We start from the raw sequence: 16766 nt of genomic DNA on the forward strand, positions 1-16766 counted from the left end.
ATGTCCCTCAATTGTCAGCTCTTGGAAACCAGAAAAAACTAATGACTATTAAAAATAATAACAGGCTTCAGCCAAAGAAAACCAGCCTTAGTTAGGAATCCAGCTTAGGTTTTTGTAGGCATTCGTTTGCCTCTGAGTAGCAAGAAAATTTCCACTGACCAAAGGTGCTGCCATCTGTGAATGAATATCCACAATATCCCAGAGCTGTTGCTCTCTCTGACTGTTACTATCTTAGGCAACATGTAGTTGACACTACCACCTGTTGTGTCTGACACACTAGTCTGACACAGCTACCTGAGGCCTTTCATTTACATCAGTTTGTGCTGGTTCACTTACGTAGAACAGGGAACCCAGACCAGAGCCATGGAGACGGGGGTCCCTGGGATCACAGCATTGCCTCAGCTGTACACAAGACACAGAGCCTTTGGAAGAACATAGGCACCTGAGCAGCATCAGAGGTCAAGTCAGCTCAGGAGTAGCATTGCTACCTCAGGTTTGCTGCACTATTAGAAAAAGGGCCCAGCAACAGCAAAGTTAATGTAACTAGATTAAGGGAAGCAGATCATACCTTGTCACGAATTAATTTGGAGAGCATTCTGGTATCAATCCCATACAGTGCAGGCACCTGAAAACACAAGAGGATAAGTCAGAGAACAAGCAGCTAAGACAGAGGAAGACAGCAGCCAGATCACTTTGCTGAGAAGAACATGTCTTTGTTTAAGGAGCTCTGGCTCTTAGCAAGCACTATTACCAAGGCTGCCTCACTTCCAGTTCTTCACTTCTCCCTATTCCCACTCATAAATAGCTTAATTCTTCAAATCTAGTTTCTGCACTAAAAAGCACAAAATAAGAAGCTAATGTGGCAAGTATCTGTCTCATTTTTGAGCTCTGTTTTGCCTTATTTATGAGCACCTAACCCTCCTAGCTGTCGCAAGTCAGTGGCAGTCTACTGACAGATCCTTGATTCCCACGGCTTCAAATCAGTGGGGTTCTGACAGCTAACATCTCTTGAGGTTAGAACTGTGGCAACCACTAGGAGCAGTGCTACAGAAACATTTGGCAAGAGAATATAATATAATAGAATAGAATAGAATAGAATAGAATAGAATATTGATAGAATATTGATAGAATATTGATAGAATATTGATAGAATATTGATAGAATATTTTTAATTTTTGTGGAGAACTAAACATCCTCATTTTATTAACATTTCTTCTGGACATATCTTGGAAATACCATGGCACTCTGAAAAAGAGAAATGGATGAAGAATCAGAGAACTAAGGAACACAGAATGAGCCCAGTACAGACTGGTGAAGACATCTGAGGAGAAGAGTAGTTAGCAGCTCAAAGCCAGCAGTTCTTTCCCCTGTTCCCATACATGAGGCGTTTGTTCTCATAATGTAGTTACCCCTAGGTTGCTCACCTGTTCTTCCTGCAACCACTCTCCCAGGCTCCTAGCAGCCTGCCAGTGGCTGTACTCATTGCTGTAATCCAGCACCAGCAAACCCGAAACCTGTAGGGAAGAAAGGTCACTTTGTGTTGAAGGATCACTCAGTACTTGCCCTGTACCTTCTGAGTTTTCACTATTCATCCATTGCAAATTGTATCATGGACAGGACACGAGTCTAGGCAGACATGGTGTGGCTGCTCTTATTTAACAAAAAAGTAGCAAACCTGAATCTTCAGAGGGTTTCTGCTTCCAGTCACCAGAACAGGTGCCTGACAAAAGGATGAAGACTTCAGTGTTCTGTCATGATTGTACCTGGGTCATTTCACTTAGGAAAATTCACAGAATAATGTGACTTCCAGGTAACCAAATCTGCAAATTGTATTGAACTGAGAAAACACTTCTCATTGGAAAGAAAATGAAAATTTCAGACAAGACAAAACATTTTATTTTTATTCATTTTTTGTTTAAGAAAACTTTTCATTTTAAAGTGGCATTTCATTTCAAAAGTCAACTCCATTTTCCAGTGGAGTTAGATAGCTTATAAAGGAGTAATTTCACCTCAGGACAGATAAAGCATTTCACTGGTTCTGCAATTACATGGTTTTGTTTCATTTTTCAGTATTGCCACCACTGCATGGACACAGCCCTGCTCCTAGCCAATATCCTGTCACCGCAGTGTAAATACTGGTTCCTGCACTAGTACGTATGGCCTTCTCCACACAACTGTCACCTCCTCTATTGGTGGTAGTACAGGCACACAGAGAAAAGTCTCAGCACACAGAAAATTCTCATTCTCACTGGCATTTGATCTGTCTGTGGCAACCAGTCCTGGGCAAACACAGGTAAATATGAGGCAGAAGGGAATGTGGAAAAAAAGCCATCCAGGACAGCAGTTCACAAAAACAGTAGCACGTGTATCACTGATGGGAAACACACTGCTTTCAGACAGCACATGGCCTGGTACACAAAGCAGGATGGATTATCTCTTACCATCATTCTTCCAAAGGACAATATCCAGAAGAAGAAAAAGAAAGGCTGAGTATCATTGATTCCTTCTAAATTCTGTGAGGGTGCCAGTAAACTCCTGCACGCACACACTCAGGCTGCTAGCATCACCTTTTGATCAGCTCTGCATCTCCCAATGTTACCTTGATCCCGTCAGACTCTAGAAACCTCCTGAGGCCCATTTCGTCCAAAGCAGCCGTGTCAGGCACTCCACCATTCCCAACTATAGGGTTAGCCAGTGTAAGAATCTGTCCTTTGTAGCTGGGATCTGTCAAGGCTTCTGTGTACCTAGATGAAGAAGCAATAGCAAAGTGGATTGGTCCAGAGTTGAAAGGAAATCAAAAGAGACAGTGAAAACAAGACAGGTCTGAATTCCCATACGACAAAAGGACAGAAGTGGTATTCATGTGAAACCATTCTCAGTATAAAAGCAAACACATCTGTGAATCTGCTACAGCTTTGCCATCTGTGATTAAACATTTGACACTGAGAACAAGGAAAGGCTTTGGCTCCTCAGGTTTCATTTAAGAGAACAGAGGAACTATTAACAAACTCAGACTCCCTGAGATTTAACATAAGGTAAACAACTACACAAAGCACAGAGCAATCACAGAACTGCAGTAAGCGCATGGCATATTGCTTGACCTATAGATAACAGCTAGTGCTTGGATATTCCCTGGGCACTCCATGTGGGCAGTGCTTTGTCATTGCTGTCTCCTGCCCTTCATGCAGGGTTAGAACTTGCCCTCCTCTGTGGCAATAGAAAAGTCCAGCTGAAAAGCCGACAGTCAACAGAGCTGTTTGCCCAGACTTGGCCCCTTCCCCAGTCCAGAGCTTGCAGGTCTTGAGATGTTCAGGGTTGTAACTGCCCTTTCTGTGGGGGAGAAGGTAGACAAATCCATGCCTGTCTTTTTGTCTGGGGATCACAGAAGCAGCTGTGAATCATCCTCATAATTCCTCACTGCTACTCTGGGTTCTTCTCTCCTACCTGCTCTGTCAACAAACCCTGCCACAGCACCACTTCTGCAGCTTCTCCCAGCAGAGACCTGGCCTCTACACAATTCCTATGCAATCTCCGGGTTCCCACACACAGGACACCATACATTTCACCTGACAAGACTCTTAAGTGCTTGGAAGTTGGTTTGTGTATTTCTGAAGAAGGCAAGCTGAAGGCAATGCTTTGAGATCCACCCTGGTCACAAGGCCCCAAAGCATGTCCTTATATCTTTAGCCCAGGCAGAAGCCCCAGGAGCCACAACTTTGTTCAAGCACCTGCCTGAATACCCTTCTCGGCAAGGACAGACTTAAGAGCGTGGTGGAACATTCTTCTGCAGTGAAGGATCAAACCTAGGATTTTGCCAACTATCAGCGCTGGATCCAGTAGATCCAGTCTCACTGTCAACCCTAAAGAGGGGAACAGGGTAAACATGGTCTACAGGCCCATGCTCCTATTCTTCAGCTAAATTAACACGCAGTCCTTCTCTTTCTCCTTTATACTGTAGCATACCGTCGCAGCAATCCATTAAACAACTGCTGTCTTTCAACCCAAAAGCAGCTGTAATTTAGCAACAAATGAAGTCATCCAAACAAATATTTAGCCAAATGCATAAAGACACTTTAGGATTAATCTGCCCTATATAAAATATAGTTTGTTATTGTCATAATTGTTTAAACAATACGTAATTGGCAACTCCAGCCATCTACCAGATATCAGCAAGTCACAAGAGATATTTTTATGGAACATCGGACTTACTGCCAGAAGATTAATTGCCAAACATTGGGAAACTCTTCACAAAACCCAGAATGGTTGCAGGCAGATATAGATGATGCAGCACACCAGCCAGCTCTGAGGAATGACATGTCAAATGAACAATGGCCGTGAAATATTTTCAGGTAAGTCTCTCCTGCTGCTCAAATCTATACTTCCTGCTGCAGGTAAAAAGCCACACAAAGTGCAGCACGATCACAGAACTGCAGTAAATGCGTGGAATGTGAACATTTGGCATTGCTCTCTCCTTCAGAGTCAATTGGTTACGCTTCCAAAAGACTCTTTGTTACTGACAAAGCTAATGTAATTAACCTTTGCATGTTATTTGTAATCAGCAAACAAGGACAGAGAGCCACTGGATTTGGCTGGGGTATGAAGGCACAGCTCTGCACTGAGGCGCAATGTCCTTTAAGCAGGCACAATGCCTTGTGGAGCACAGAGGAGCAGATGGGAGCTCCAAACATGCTGCAAGGTCCAATCCTTGCTGTGCCTGCCCAGAGGCCTGCCTGATTTCAGTAAATTCCCGTCAATGAGTTCTCTTGCTAGAGTATCATGGGGAACACACACAGACTTTCTGGAGGCAAATGCATTTACTGAGCTGTTTCAAACATGGGAGCATTTTATGGGTTGTAATTCTTCTTTCTTAATTGGAAATCTCCCCTCTTCCTTTGTTTCCTATACCAAACAGATGGCTGCAACACTAAGGCCTTTTTTTTTTTGAGAAAACGTTTCTGAAAAGTTCACCCCCATGCTTTTCTAATGAAAATTCAACATTCCAGCCCCAAAACAGTGCTCTCTGCCCTCTATTCTAGAGTAATATCACAACACATCAGCCAACTTTAGCTACTTCAAGCCTGTAAGCTGTATGCACATAAAGTGCTTTACCTCCCCGTTCTGTAACATGAATTGGAATGTGGGAGCCCAGATGAGGAGACAAGGTGCAGAGCAGCATTATTAATCATCCCAGCACAGTGCCCACGCTGACCCCACTCAGCATTTAGAAACACCCACTTCACAGAAAGCAGTGGTCTGAGGCTTAACAGCAGCCATGGCGAAATCACCCCTGTACTAGCCTCTTGCTCCCTATACTGACAAATTGCCATGTGCCCAGACAGTCTGTAAAAGGCCTCAACCCTGGGCACCTCCTTCACACAGGCGCTTAGCCTTTTGCTGTGTCAATGAAAAGTGGTAGCTGGGTTCCTCTGGATATACAAGGACTTGATCTCTGTGCTCAGGAGCACTAGGCAGAGCTACAGGGTTTCTTTCAATGGACAGCAATCCCTGGACTGGTAACAAATCTGTCACTTTTATCATCTGCAACAATGCTGCAAACTCTTATCTTCCTCTTCTCTGAATAAATCAAGGTCCTGTTCCTGGAGAGTGCTCTGAAGATACAACTTTACTTTTTGAATGTTCCCTCCATGCTCATATGCTCACAGAAGAGATCTCTCTTCCACAGGCATCCTCCCCAAATCACTAGAAAATGAGCAAACACAGCTTCTTCTGCCACAGTAGCATGTGGAGAGGAAATTAATCCACCAGGTCCTCCTTGACTTTTGTGATGTGACAAGATTTATCGCCCATAATCTATCAGCAAGAAGAGAACTCTGGTGCCCTCCATCATGCTGATCTATATTAAACAGTTGCTTTTTGGCAGGTATATTAACATAGCCAGTAATTAGTGCTGTCAAAATACTTAAATAATTGACTCCTAATGCAAAACTTTGCAAACAGATTCCCCTCTGCAGCAATTTAACATTCTCACCAGTGAGATCATTTAAAAACTCATCCTGTGAGTGCTGGTTTCTCCAAAGGAGGGCAGAATTTGGGGAATGCAAGGCAGCTGGGCAAAGACAGCTATGAATGACTGCAGAAAAAGCTCAAGCACCAGCAACCTCAGAGCTGTCTCACGTCCCCAAGGACATGCCCCTCTCCTAGCCAAAAGCCTCATTCCCCTGGGCAGATTTACTCTGCTCAAGCAGTTCAACAAAAGCACCGGCAGCATTTGGCTGCCATCCTAAGCCAGCCACTGGCTTCTACCACTCAAGAGGACAGAGAGTCATGCTAGGTTAGGCATGAATCTGATCCTACCCTTTAGCTGGAAAGGGCACAGACTTTAAATGCATCCTTAACTGTGTTGTGAGCCAACAAATGTCATAAGGGATGGGTCATATAGGTTACCAACTTGGGAATCTCGGAATTTAAAAATGTTGCACTCGGAAGCCATGCTCCATTACCCAGAAGGCTGCAGATGCTTCAAACATCTATATTTGATCAGGGCACTAGAGGGAGAACAAAGGCAGCTCCTGTGCTCTGACTCAGCTATGGCTGCATTTTGATGGGAAGAAATCAGATCCCTACATACCTCACTATCATGGTTAGTTATATCAGTCTTTAATGTTGCTCATCACCACAAATGCTATGACACAAGAGGACTGTCTGAAGTCTCTTCATTAACTATCTCCCACTCGCTATCCCTGGACTACAGTGTTTTCTTACACAGAAGACTACATGCTTGGATCAGGACCCCATGAGCTTGGAAAAAGCAGCTTTCATGCTTTCACAAGTTTCCAGAGATGTTTTGGTGTTTACATCTCATTTGCTCTTGCCTTACCCAGAAAGACCAGTGTTGAATACGACTTCCCCTGCTGTGGAGGATGGATAGCCAAAAGAATAGCCCTTCATCTTCGTCCCATCTTCCAGCACCAAGTTCGCTGTCTGCGCCTAGAGAAAGGCACATGAAGAGACTCAAATACAGTAGGAAAAGGTTTGATGTTTATACAGGTAACAGCTAGGACACCTGCCTTTCGCGCCTCGCATTGCAAGTATTCCTGCCCCTCTACCATTCCCTGCTGCCAAGCTCCTGTCTCTTTTACTAGTCTCCTGATGCTCTTTTTCTTTCTAACACTTAGGAAACATTGTGCTCCTAATAAAGGCAAGGCACCTGGCAAACTTCATCGCAAGCAGAGCATGCGCTGCTATTACTGTGGGCTCACCCTGGCTCCTTCCATATCACTTTGTTCATTTCTTCCCCTTATCATATCTTTCAATTAACCAATATCATAACTCTGCAAGGAAAGGATGGCCTCTCTCCTCAATGTTTGCTCCAGGCTTGCTGCTGAGTATGCTGGCTTTCATCCAGCAGTGACTTTTGATAGGTGCTTAACTTCCGTTGCAACTGTACAGCTAAGCTGCTAAAAATAAGCGAATGCTTAGTAGGACTGGTGTTGGATGGAAAAATTCACAATACCAGCCCATTCCACTGTAGGACACAAGAATAGAGGAACTCATGGATCAGACAGACACTCACGGTCTCAGTTACCTCAGGGATAGGAATAAATTGTCCTGGAAGAGGTAGATACGGAACAAGCAGCCTAGAGGAAATCTTCCCATAAAACTGCACCTCTTTCAGAAAGTGTTTACTGGAGCCAAGCCCCACATTAACTGTGGGATCCCTTACACCTTTAATCACTATTTTACAGCTGAGGAAAATGGGACATAGAGAGTGACTTTTACAAAAGTCATTAAGAAATTCAGTGACACATCTCGGTCTTTGCACATACCAGACTAAACTCACCCTCTTTCGCCTCATTTGGAAACTAAACCTATCTTAGCCTGTCCAGGAATCTGATGGGAAACCACCTGGGAACTCCAGTTACTATCAAAAAAGTAATGAGCGTATGCACAACAGAAAGCACAGAATGAGTAGGGAGATTCCTTCAGTCAGGAGGATTACTGATGACCTGCAGGGGAAGAGAGGGAGTAAGCAAAGCTGGAAATAGATTTGCCAATGAATTTCTGGGCTTAAAAGAATTTGGACAATGAACCTTTTGGGCCCTGAGAAACTTGCACTTTTGGAATGCAAGCACAGCTGCCTCCTGGGCATGGAGCTGCAGTCACAGAGTGACCACCAGCGCAAAAACCCCAATGGTTTGCGCCACAGGAGATGTGCCAAGCATATCCACCAGACAGCAGCTTTCACCATGATTTAACTTCATACTGGGTTTTGTTACAGAACAATTCCTCCTACTGGGATTTTTTTAAAGAAGAATCAAGAACAATTTGCTGTAGAAAGGAGCAGGAGAGCTGCTTTCAATTAGCCGTAAATCAGATGAACAATCACAGCAAGGAGAAATTTCATTCCCAGCATTGAACATTTTGTAACAATCATGGCAAACATTCATCTAGAGCTCCTCTGCAGTTGCAAATACTGAACAGATCAATTACTAATGTACTGCAAAATACACTAACACTCAAACTGCACTGCCAAGCAATTGAATTCTGTGAGTCTGGGATGCTTTTAGCCTTGCATTTTTTCCTCATTAATGTCAAACATCCAGTCATTCTCAAAAGGTTTAGCCATCATTTTCTGAACCCTCCCACACCCTTGGATGGGGCAGTCAGCAACACTGAAATCCTCTCCTTCCCCAGTTACAAATATACCTTTTGTGGCTAAATCCCCTAGATTTAGTGCAAATAAAAATTACAGCTTGGTCAGTTTCTTAATCTCGCTAAGCCTCTCACTGCAGAAAGCTGCCACACACTCAAAGCATTACAAAGCACAGAGAAATCTCAGGTTGGGCTTTGGACAGGACCTCTGCCCTTTCTGAAGCCTGCTGAAAACCCAGCCCACACTGCCAACATGGGAGACTGACTGCAGGAACCGGTTTCTCTCAGCCTTAGTTTCAAGAGATGGATTCCTTCCCCCAGCAGGCCACGTATTTGAGTCCACACAAATATCAGCTCCAGTTTAATCAAGTCCTACCGCTCGTTGGTACAAGTTCCGGTAATCGCTTGAATCGCAGTCCCAACTGCAAACATAGACTGGGAGAATCCTTCAGGAAGCAAAGTCCACAATGGTGGAATGACCAGAAAAGTTAAGATCCATCTGACTCCTCAGGGACAAAATCCATAGCAACCACTGTGATCTTTAGAGCCTCACCTTCACTATAGTACTTGACAGGAATCTGCATGTCTTTCCTCCCACCACAGGACCACCTGCCCTTCTACACATCAGACCAGCACAGAAATAATTTCTGTTGAACAGAAGCCCCTGTTGTACTATTAGAGCCCCTACACAGTGTTCAAGTAATGCAGAAGAACATCCCTGAGCAAGCATAACCTGTCTGCAAGTTCAGCTATAGCAAGGGATAGATGTTCAAATGTTTCCCTCCCTTACTTGATTTATTATTCTTAATTAAGTCATTGGTTTGTTGAGCATTCCAGGAGCAATTATTCTTGCTTACATTTCCAGCAGAGGTGTTACCATATCCCTAAGCTGCCAGCCTGCCCTGTCTTTTCAGTTTTGTTTTTAATGTGAAAAGTGATTTACAGGCTGCAGAGAAGGCCAGTTGGCTCAATCAGGGATTAGTCGGGAGAGATTTTCACTTTCAAAAAAAAACAAGAAGCAAGAAATAAATAAAAATCCCAGAGCTTCTGTGAGGTCCTTTTGTCTCCAACCTTCTCGGAAGCATCCCCATATAGTCTCAGATAACCTTCCGTTGTAGTCTTAACTAAAATGTTTCTTCCACCATGCCCCACCACCCTCCCCCGTGTGAGATACACCATTTGCCATCTGATTTCTCCTTCCTACATGCCAGTAGCTTTACCTTTAGCAGAGCTCCCTGTGCTCTAGAGAGGCTGCAGGGCTTTTCAAGAGCTTTGAGGATGGAGATGGCTAACAGAAAGGGTCCTGCCATTGCTGTGGTATTGCTAGGTTTTGAGCATTTTGTCAAAGCAACTGGAAGAGTTAGCTAGTTCAGGTCCCACTTCACTAAGCACTTCACACAGGACACATAGTAAACAAAGCACTGTAGCAGTTAAAAAAAAAAAAAACAAAAAAGAGAGTAAAAAGACAGATTAATTAGTCCGTTAGTTCCCTGCTCTAGCAGCCCTTCCTATCTACACGATGGATGATAAAGATCTGCAAAATCTCAAAACATCTGCAGTACAATTTGCTTTTTAAAGCATACCTGCTACAAACCCCTGTACTGGAAAGGGAACAGCTAATTTTTCTTTTCTACTTGCCTCACAGAGTAACCTGTCAAGGAAGTCAACTTTTTCCCTCAAAAGAAATCCCTCAGTTTATCTTGGCAAGGACAAGCTGAACCCTGAATGCTGGACTGCTGGAGGACTACAAGTATTCTGAGTACTGAAGCCAGGATGGGCACTGATGTACGGCAGAGACACAGCTGGGACTCAATTTCAGTGCAGGCCAGTTTATTTCCCTCCAGTAAGAAGATGACAAAACATCTGCTTTCTAAGGCAGGCCCTGATTCCATGCAGCATGACCGCCTCTGCCACATTTCTTGGCACACAAATCTGGCTGGCTACATAACAGCCAAAGTATCAGAAGCGCAGAGCAGACACCAGATTTCTTCTACAGTAGAAAGCTGATGCCAGGACTGTGCTACATCTACTCTCTCAAGACCAAATAACCAGGAATAAGGGAGGAGTTTTTCCTTTGATAGAAAAATGTCTCTTCTTGTGAGTACTATGCTATCACAGGCTGGATATCTATCTGGACATTGCTAACAGCCAAGACTTCCTTTGTCAATCTATTTTTATATATATAATTTATTTTAGCACATTTGCTTCTGGCTAAAATTAAGAGAAGAAGAAAGGGCAAGAATAAAGAATGAATCAAAAGCCAGGTCAGTGTCTTGGGATACATCAAAGAAGGTTCACGCTTAGGATAACTTTATGGAGAAGAATTGCATTAGTACCTTTACCTTCCAAGCCAAAGAGAATGAAAAGCCAGAAATGCATCACAGGTACCATGGCAGAAAAGTCATAGCTCCCACAACTTGAATTCTTCTTAAGGCTGTTCACAACAATGCCACAAATCTTTGCTCATGACAAAAATCAAAGGAAGAGGGGGAACCGAGACAGGTGAGGCACCTAGCAGCAATCACTGAGCACCCAAGGAAAGGAGCACCCCTTCTCTCCCCCACAGTAGCAGCTCACTAAGTTCCCCCCATCTCTAAGGGAACAAGCCCCATTTTACCTCCCCTCCACTTTCACCTCCAAAGAGAGCGAGTGGAATAGCTTGTGACTGATCTTTCACCTCCTCACACATCTCTCTGCTTCCCATGCAGTCATTTTCTCAGTTACTTTCCATCTGCTTCAAAATGTACTTGAAGAGCCCTTTTACAGTAATCTGAAATAGTTTCTAAAGCTAGTGCTCAAAAATTTTCCTTCTCTCCCTCTCATTTCTAACTATGTTTTTAGCTTGCTCCTGGTGGTTTTTATTGCTCTCCCGATCCATTCCTTACTGAGCCAGCTATACTGTTAAAAGCCACCTATTTATTGCTCATACTACTCTTTACATCTCCATTTAACTACACTGGCCTCACATGAGCATTAAATGATATAAGCTTTGAGCTGCAGTCTCTCTGCCCCTTCCTGAATTATAAAGCTTGATTACCCCAAAACCACAGATGCTAAGCACCCCTACAGAGAGCCCACAGGGGTCTCTGATCTGCTCTCTGCTCCTCTTTCACTTGTGGATGCTCCATCTCCCCTTTAGAACTGAAGGATGGGATGCAATAGGGAAATATGGGCCTGTGAGTCCCCACATCTCAGACTGCTCACCTACAATGCTGTTTCCCCACATAGGCTGCATTTAACTGGACAGAAACCAGGCTTGGGAGAAGAATTATTAGGCGCTCTACTAAAACTACCACCTCTCCCTCATGCTTTCTAACACTTTACTTAGCTTATACATAGGTTAGAAACACGTTTTCACTGTATTTTGTTATGCTCCTTAAAATAGCCCACTGAGAAAAAGCAATAAAAGGCAACTAAATGCTCATTTAAGCTTGCAATAATGGGAGAATGGGATCATTACCTCTACTGCCATTATTCTGCACACCTTAATTACTTTGCATTTCACTCTTTCTCCAAACTTCTTACAAACATCCATTACCTCTAATGATGGCTGAAACACCAAACCCAGCCATAAGTCACTACTTGGTCACTTGTCTCACAACTACAGTTAATTTCCACACTCCGATGAAAAGCTATGCAATAGGGTTGGCTTTCTAGGACCACTTATCCTTAAATTTTCCCTCAGCCTGCTGCTTTACTGCTTGCATATGTATGTTAGAGAGTCTCTTCCACTTCTGCTTCTGTATGTCCCATGGAAAAAGGTGTATAAGCCTGTCACTGTCTTAATGCAAAAGTCCCAGGCCAGTAAAGGTTCAAGTTTTTGTATTCCAGATTATGAATTCAAACAGAATCACATGGCCCTTGGCAAAAGTGACGTTAAAAATCTGAGCTGAGATCTCAATAGCCACAGGCTCCTACACTGCACTAGATATCAGCATTCTTACTCTCCATGAGTTCAAGCACCCACTCTGACAACACAAACTCCTGTAGGTCTTGAACTCAAATAACCAAGTCTAATACGGAAACAACTTTCCCCAATGTCAATGCCAAGGCAGAAAATGTCACATAATTTATGTCAGAAAGAGACTTCTGGGGCTGGCTGGCTAGCACCCACACCTTGTGGTGAGCCAGCTAGTCACAGTGCAGGTACAAATGCTCCACCAGACTCAGCACTTCAGATGCACAGTAGGTCTTGGCCACCCTGCAATAGATCCTATCATACACCTTAAAACAGAAAGAGGACCCAATTCATTCTGACCATCCTCAGGTGTATTTGCAATTGCTGGGACTGAGGTTAAAATAGCTCCCAAAGATTTCACTTGGCATTGCTTTCTTAATATTCATTCACCTTGCCTTCAGCATTGCTGTCGTTGGCTTTAAGCAATCACTCTTTAGCTTTACAAGCACAGAATTAGGTAGATGCTAGAACAGCTGGTACTGTAACTCCATCAGAGTAGGGCAGCAGTTTTCCATGAGCATGAAACTTCTTAATTGGATGCCTCAGCATTATGAGACACGACCTTGTAGGTCTGTCACTGTGCAGTCCTTGAATGAGTGACAAAACATGTACTGAACACCATCAATCTGTCATTTAAGATGCCAAATACAAACTTCAGATACTAATCCATCAGTATAAGAATGCATCAGATCCAGCCTACTGCAGGTGCCTACCAGAATTATCCTGGGATGTGTAAAGAAAGATGGTGTCTCTCCAAAAGCTGAACCCTAACCATGGGCTACAAAGCTTTACCAGTGGAAGATGCCTTTTACTGCTGCAGACTTCTAACCACAGACTAAAGTGTCTTTGAACTCACTTCTCTGTGCATCACAAGGCTTCAACTGCTGTACTCTACAGGGCATGGCAGAAATAACTGAACCAACTCCAAAAAGCAAGAGAGGTATCAAAGGCAATAGAGACAAGCAAGGATGGTGTTCCAGCAGAACTCTTTGGTCCTGCTTAGTTAGCTTGACAGCTTTTAAAAGCCTAGTGAACTTGAGTGTACCTCCATAGACTCCTGTTCTATAATACATAGTATCCGCATACTGATGCTACAGGCCACCACCAGCCATAAACCAAGCAGCCAATATGAACCCAGGGCTCCTATGCCCCAGACACTGTGACATTCAGCAGCAGCACCTCTTAGTGCATTCATAGGTTGCACTCATCCAGCAATACTGGCAGTAAAATGGTCTCTATTTTCTCCTATCCTGTTTCAGTTTGAAGCACAAAGCCCAAAGAGATTGTTCCAACTGTGTCGCAATTTGCTGTATCACACCAGGGGACACTTTCTAGCCCAGTGCTGAAATTTCAAAATGGAACAATAGAAGCTGGCACCTGCCCTAGAAGATGCGAAAGGTGGCACTGCCCCACCAGAGGGCTCTGACATAGTTTTAATGTGTGGTCAATGTCAAACCAATATGGCTTTACCAGCCTGAGGAACAACCATGGAACTTGCACCTCAGGTCAGAGACCTACTTCCTCTTCAAATGGTGCAGCTGCTGAAACTGGTAACCTCAATGGCTTTCTAGTTCACAAGTAGGACTCCTATTGTCATCACAAGGAGGAATAGCTTCCTCCTAAGCCAGATCTGATTGCAGAGTTGGGATCAATCTGTTGGGAGGAAGATTACTGTGTTGTGCTTTAAGACAGTGAACAAGGTAACAGATGATGCCTGCTGTGCACTCTCTGGAAGGGGTAGACAGATCCATTAGCAAGAACACTAGTCACAACACAGGCTCTGTTTTTAAATGCAGGTGAGACAAAGCTAAACTGAGAACTCACATGCTGAAAGAAAGGATGAAAATAGGGATGCCTCTTTCCTCATTCAGTTTTTCTCTGCAGCCAATTTTTGTTTTAAATGTAATGGGTCCTTTGCAGGACCTCAGAGAACTCCTGAAAAATCAGTGGCTGTGGGACAGGTAGGAGAAACCCTAGTCCTCAGTGGACAGAAGCAATACTGATCAGCCCTCTACTCCACCCTGCCAGGTAAGGTGGCATCCACTGGGTACCTGCAGCCGAAGTCTCCGAGAGCTCTTCCCCACCACCTGCTGAAACATCACTCCTCCGGTTGCTAATTCTATTATACTGTTGATTTGACGGGATACACGTGCAAAAGTGCCTTTTCAACGCAAAGTGCACGATGACAAAACCCTGTCAGTGCTACAGAATTCACACAGGAAATCCCATTTCACCATTATATTCTGCCACACCTGCCTGCATTACATTAGCAAAGCTGCTCAAATGCAGCTCTTGTAACAAAGAGCAGAAGAAAGTGAACCAAGGGGTTCCAGCCCCAGTAAATCAAGAGGTGATACACTGATGCATTTGCAAAGAGTTGTCTACCTCTCCGATTAATCTCAGAGCCATCATGGTTTCCAATACATTGAAAATGGATCCTTTGTGGATCCAATAGGATTAATCACATGCTTCAAGTGATGCATGTTTTTAAATATCTAGCTGATTCATGCTCATATGGATTGAAAGATCTGTTAGCTATCAGTCCTATAGAAGGGTGAGGTGTTTCTAAAGAAAATGCCATATAATAATTAACTGAAACCCTGAACTTCCACCTTTTGGTGCAATTTACCTTATAATTTCCATTCCAGACTACAGAAAAAGTGTGTTTGCTTAGCTAATAAGACCAGTTAGGCAAGCAACTCTCTTGTTTAGAGTTCAGACAAATCTCCCTTGGTTCAATTTTATATGTCTAGGTAAGCCCTGTTATCTGCAGCCAGCTATCTCCCAGCATGCCAAACACATCTATTAAACCACAGTAGCTCAGTTACTGTTACCTTGATGCTCAACAACCTGGTACCAGTCCTTGAGAAACTCCAGTGATCAGCAGACACATTGCAAAACTCCAATCTGCCTTTCAAAGTCTTGACCACTTTGCAAGCTGTCAAAATTCTTGTCATCTTGAAAGTTGTCGACGGGTAATTAAAGAAAACAAGACAAAACAAAAATCTGCTTGTATGTATTTCTTCAAGACTTGGTGCAGACAATATGCTCTTGCAGGTCACAGGGGAAGAGAACAGAGACACACCGGGTGTGCTGGACTGACTGTACAGTGCTGCCCTACACCTTTCCATTTATTCTGCCATTTAAGAGTCTCTGGTGCAGCCCCACCTCCTCCCGCCCCTCCTTGGAGAGGTGCTCGCTTAGACACCCTTGCAACACTTTCCTTCAGGCTGGTCTCTGAACACTGTTGTAGGGGTTGCACCACAGGCCAGACACCAGCTCTGCCTGCTAGAAAACAGCAAAACCTGCTAGAGAAATCACACCCACAGCAATGAAGACAGTCCTCACGCTTTGAAACAAACACTTTACACTTCAGTAAGAGACAAGGAACCACTTGTTCTCCTAACAGCACGTGGTCCAGGCAAATTGAGAGAGTCTGTCCAGAGCGTGCTTTTGAGTGCTCTCCAACGTGTGATCTGGGGTCTGCAGGTTAGCTAGTGGGACAGCCTGTGACTGCTACAAGCATACTTGCACTAGAAGAAGTAAAAAGACCAAATTCTCTGGAAAGCCATAGTTATTTTATTCTGTCTTTGGAGACTACACAGTCACAAGAAGTCCTAGCACGGGTCCCAGAGTACTGTCCCTCCCCAAATAAATGAAATAGGATACTAAGAAAAATAAATGGCTGCAGAAACAACTTTTGGTAAAATTTCAATGAACAACAGCTGAAATAAGGTGAAATGTTCCATTTGCTATCTCCTAACTGACTACAGACTTTTGTGACTATCACATATTTCCCATAACCCTACACTATAGTCTTCAAAAAGAATCATGTTGCTCATTAGTCAGACATGAAAATGCCTAATGAAGACAAAAGCTGTAGGAGGAGCATGCAAATTATTATTCTTCAAGAACTAAAATGGTGAGGCATCTTTTGAAACCCAGGTGTTCAAAGCTTCAATTAGCTCAGAGCAAGAAAAAAAAGAGAGATATACACAGACTTTTTTTTTGCAGCTGGACACATACTGTGTAGAGGATTTAGGTGACCTTTTCTAATCACTGACAGTAATAACCAGGACTTCTTTGTATACAGTGGTTTGAGATTAGTCTAAATTGATGCCAGTATCACATAAAAATATTTCCTGCACAGCTCATTATAGCACCAGGCTGAACCGTCATGCACATAATAAAAGAC

At 43.6% G+C, this 16766-nt stretch overlaps 1 protein-coding gene across 1 annotated transcript in view; it reads right to left on the reverse strand.

Moving 5' to 3' along the window:
* The window catches only part of CPS1 (carbamoyl-phosphate synthase 1, mitochondrial), a 94976-nt gene extending 79448 nt beyond the window's left edge, over nucleotides 1-15528 (reverse strand). The window contains exons 1-5 of the mRNA XM_010295844.1: nucleotides 15406-15528; nucleotides 6839-6948; nucleotides 2600-2744; nucleotides 1425-1514; nucleotides 569-625 (exon numbers count right to left, since the gene is read on the reverse strand). Of these exons, the coding sequence (XP_010294146.1) occupies nucleotides 569-625; nucleotides 1425-1514; nucleotides 2600-2744; nucleotides 6839-6948; nucleotides 15406-15528 (525 nt within the window). The remainder of the gene's footprint in view (nucleotides 1-568; nucleotides 626-1424; nucleotides 1515-2599; nucleotides 2745-6838; nucleotides 6949-15405) is intronic.
* Nucleotides 15529-16766: the final 1238 nt, after the last annotated feature.

This window comes from Phaethon lepturus, unplaced genomic scaffold (genome assembly GCF_000687285.1).
Source record: "Phaethon lepturus isolate BGI_N335 unplaced genomic scaffold, ASM68728v1 scaffold14791, whole genome shotgun sequence".
Classification (NCBI taxonomy): domain Eukaryota; kingdom Metazoa; phylum Chordata; class Aves; order Phaethontiformes; family Phaethontidae; genus Phaethon; species Phaethon lepturus.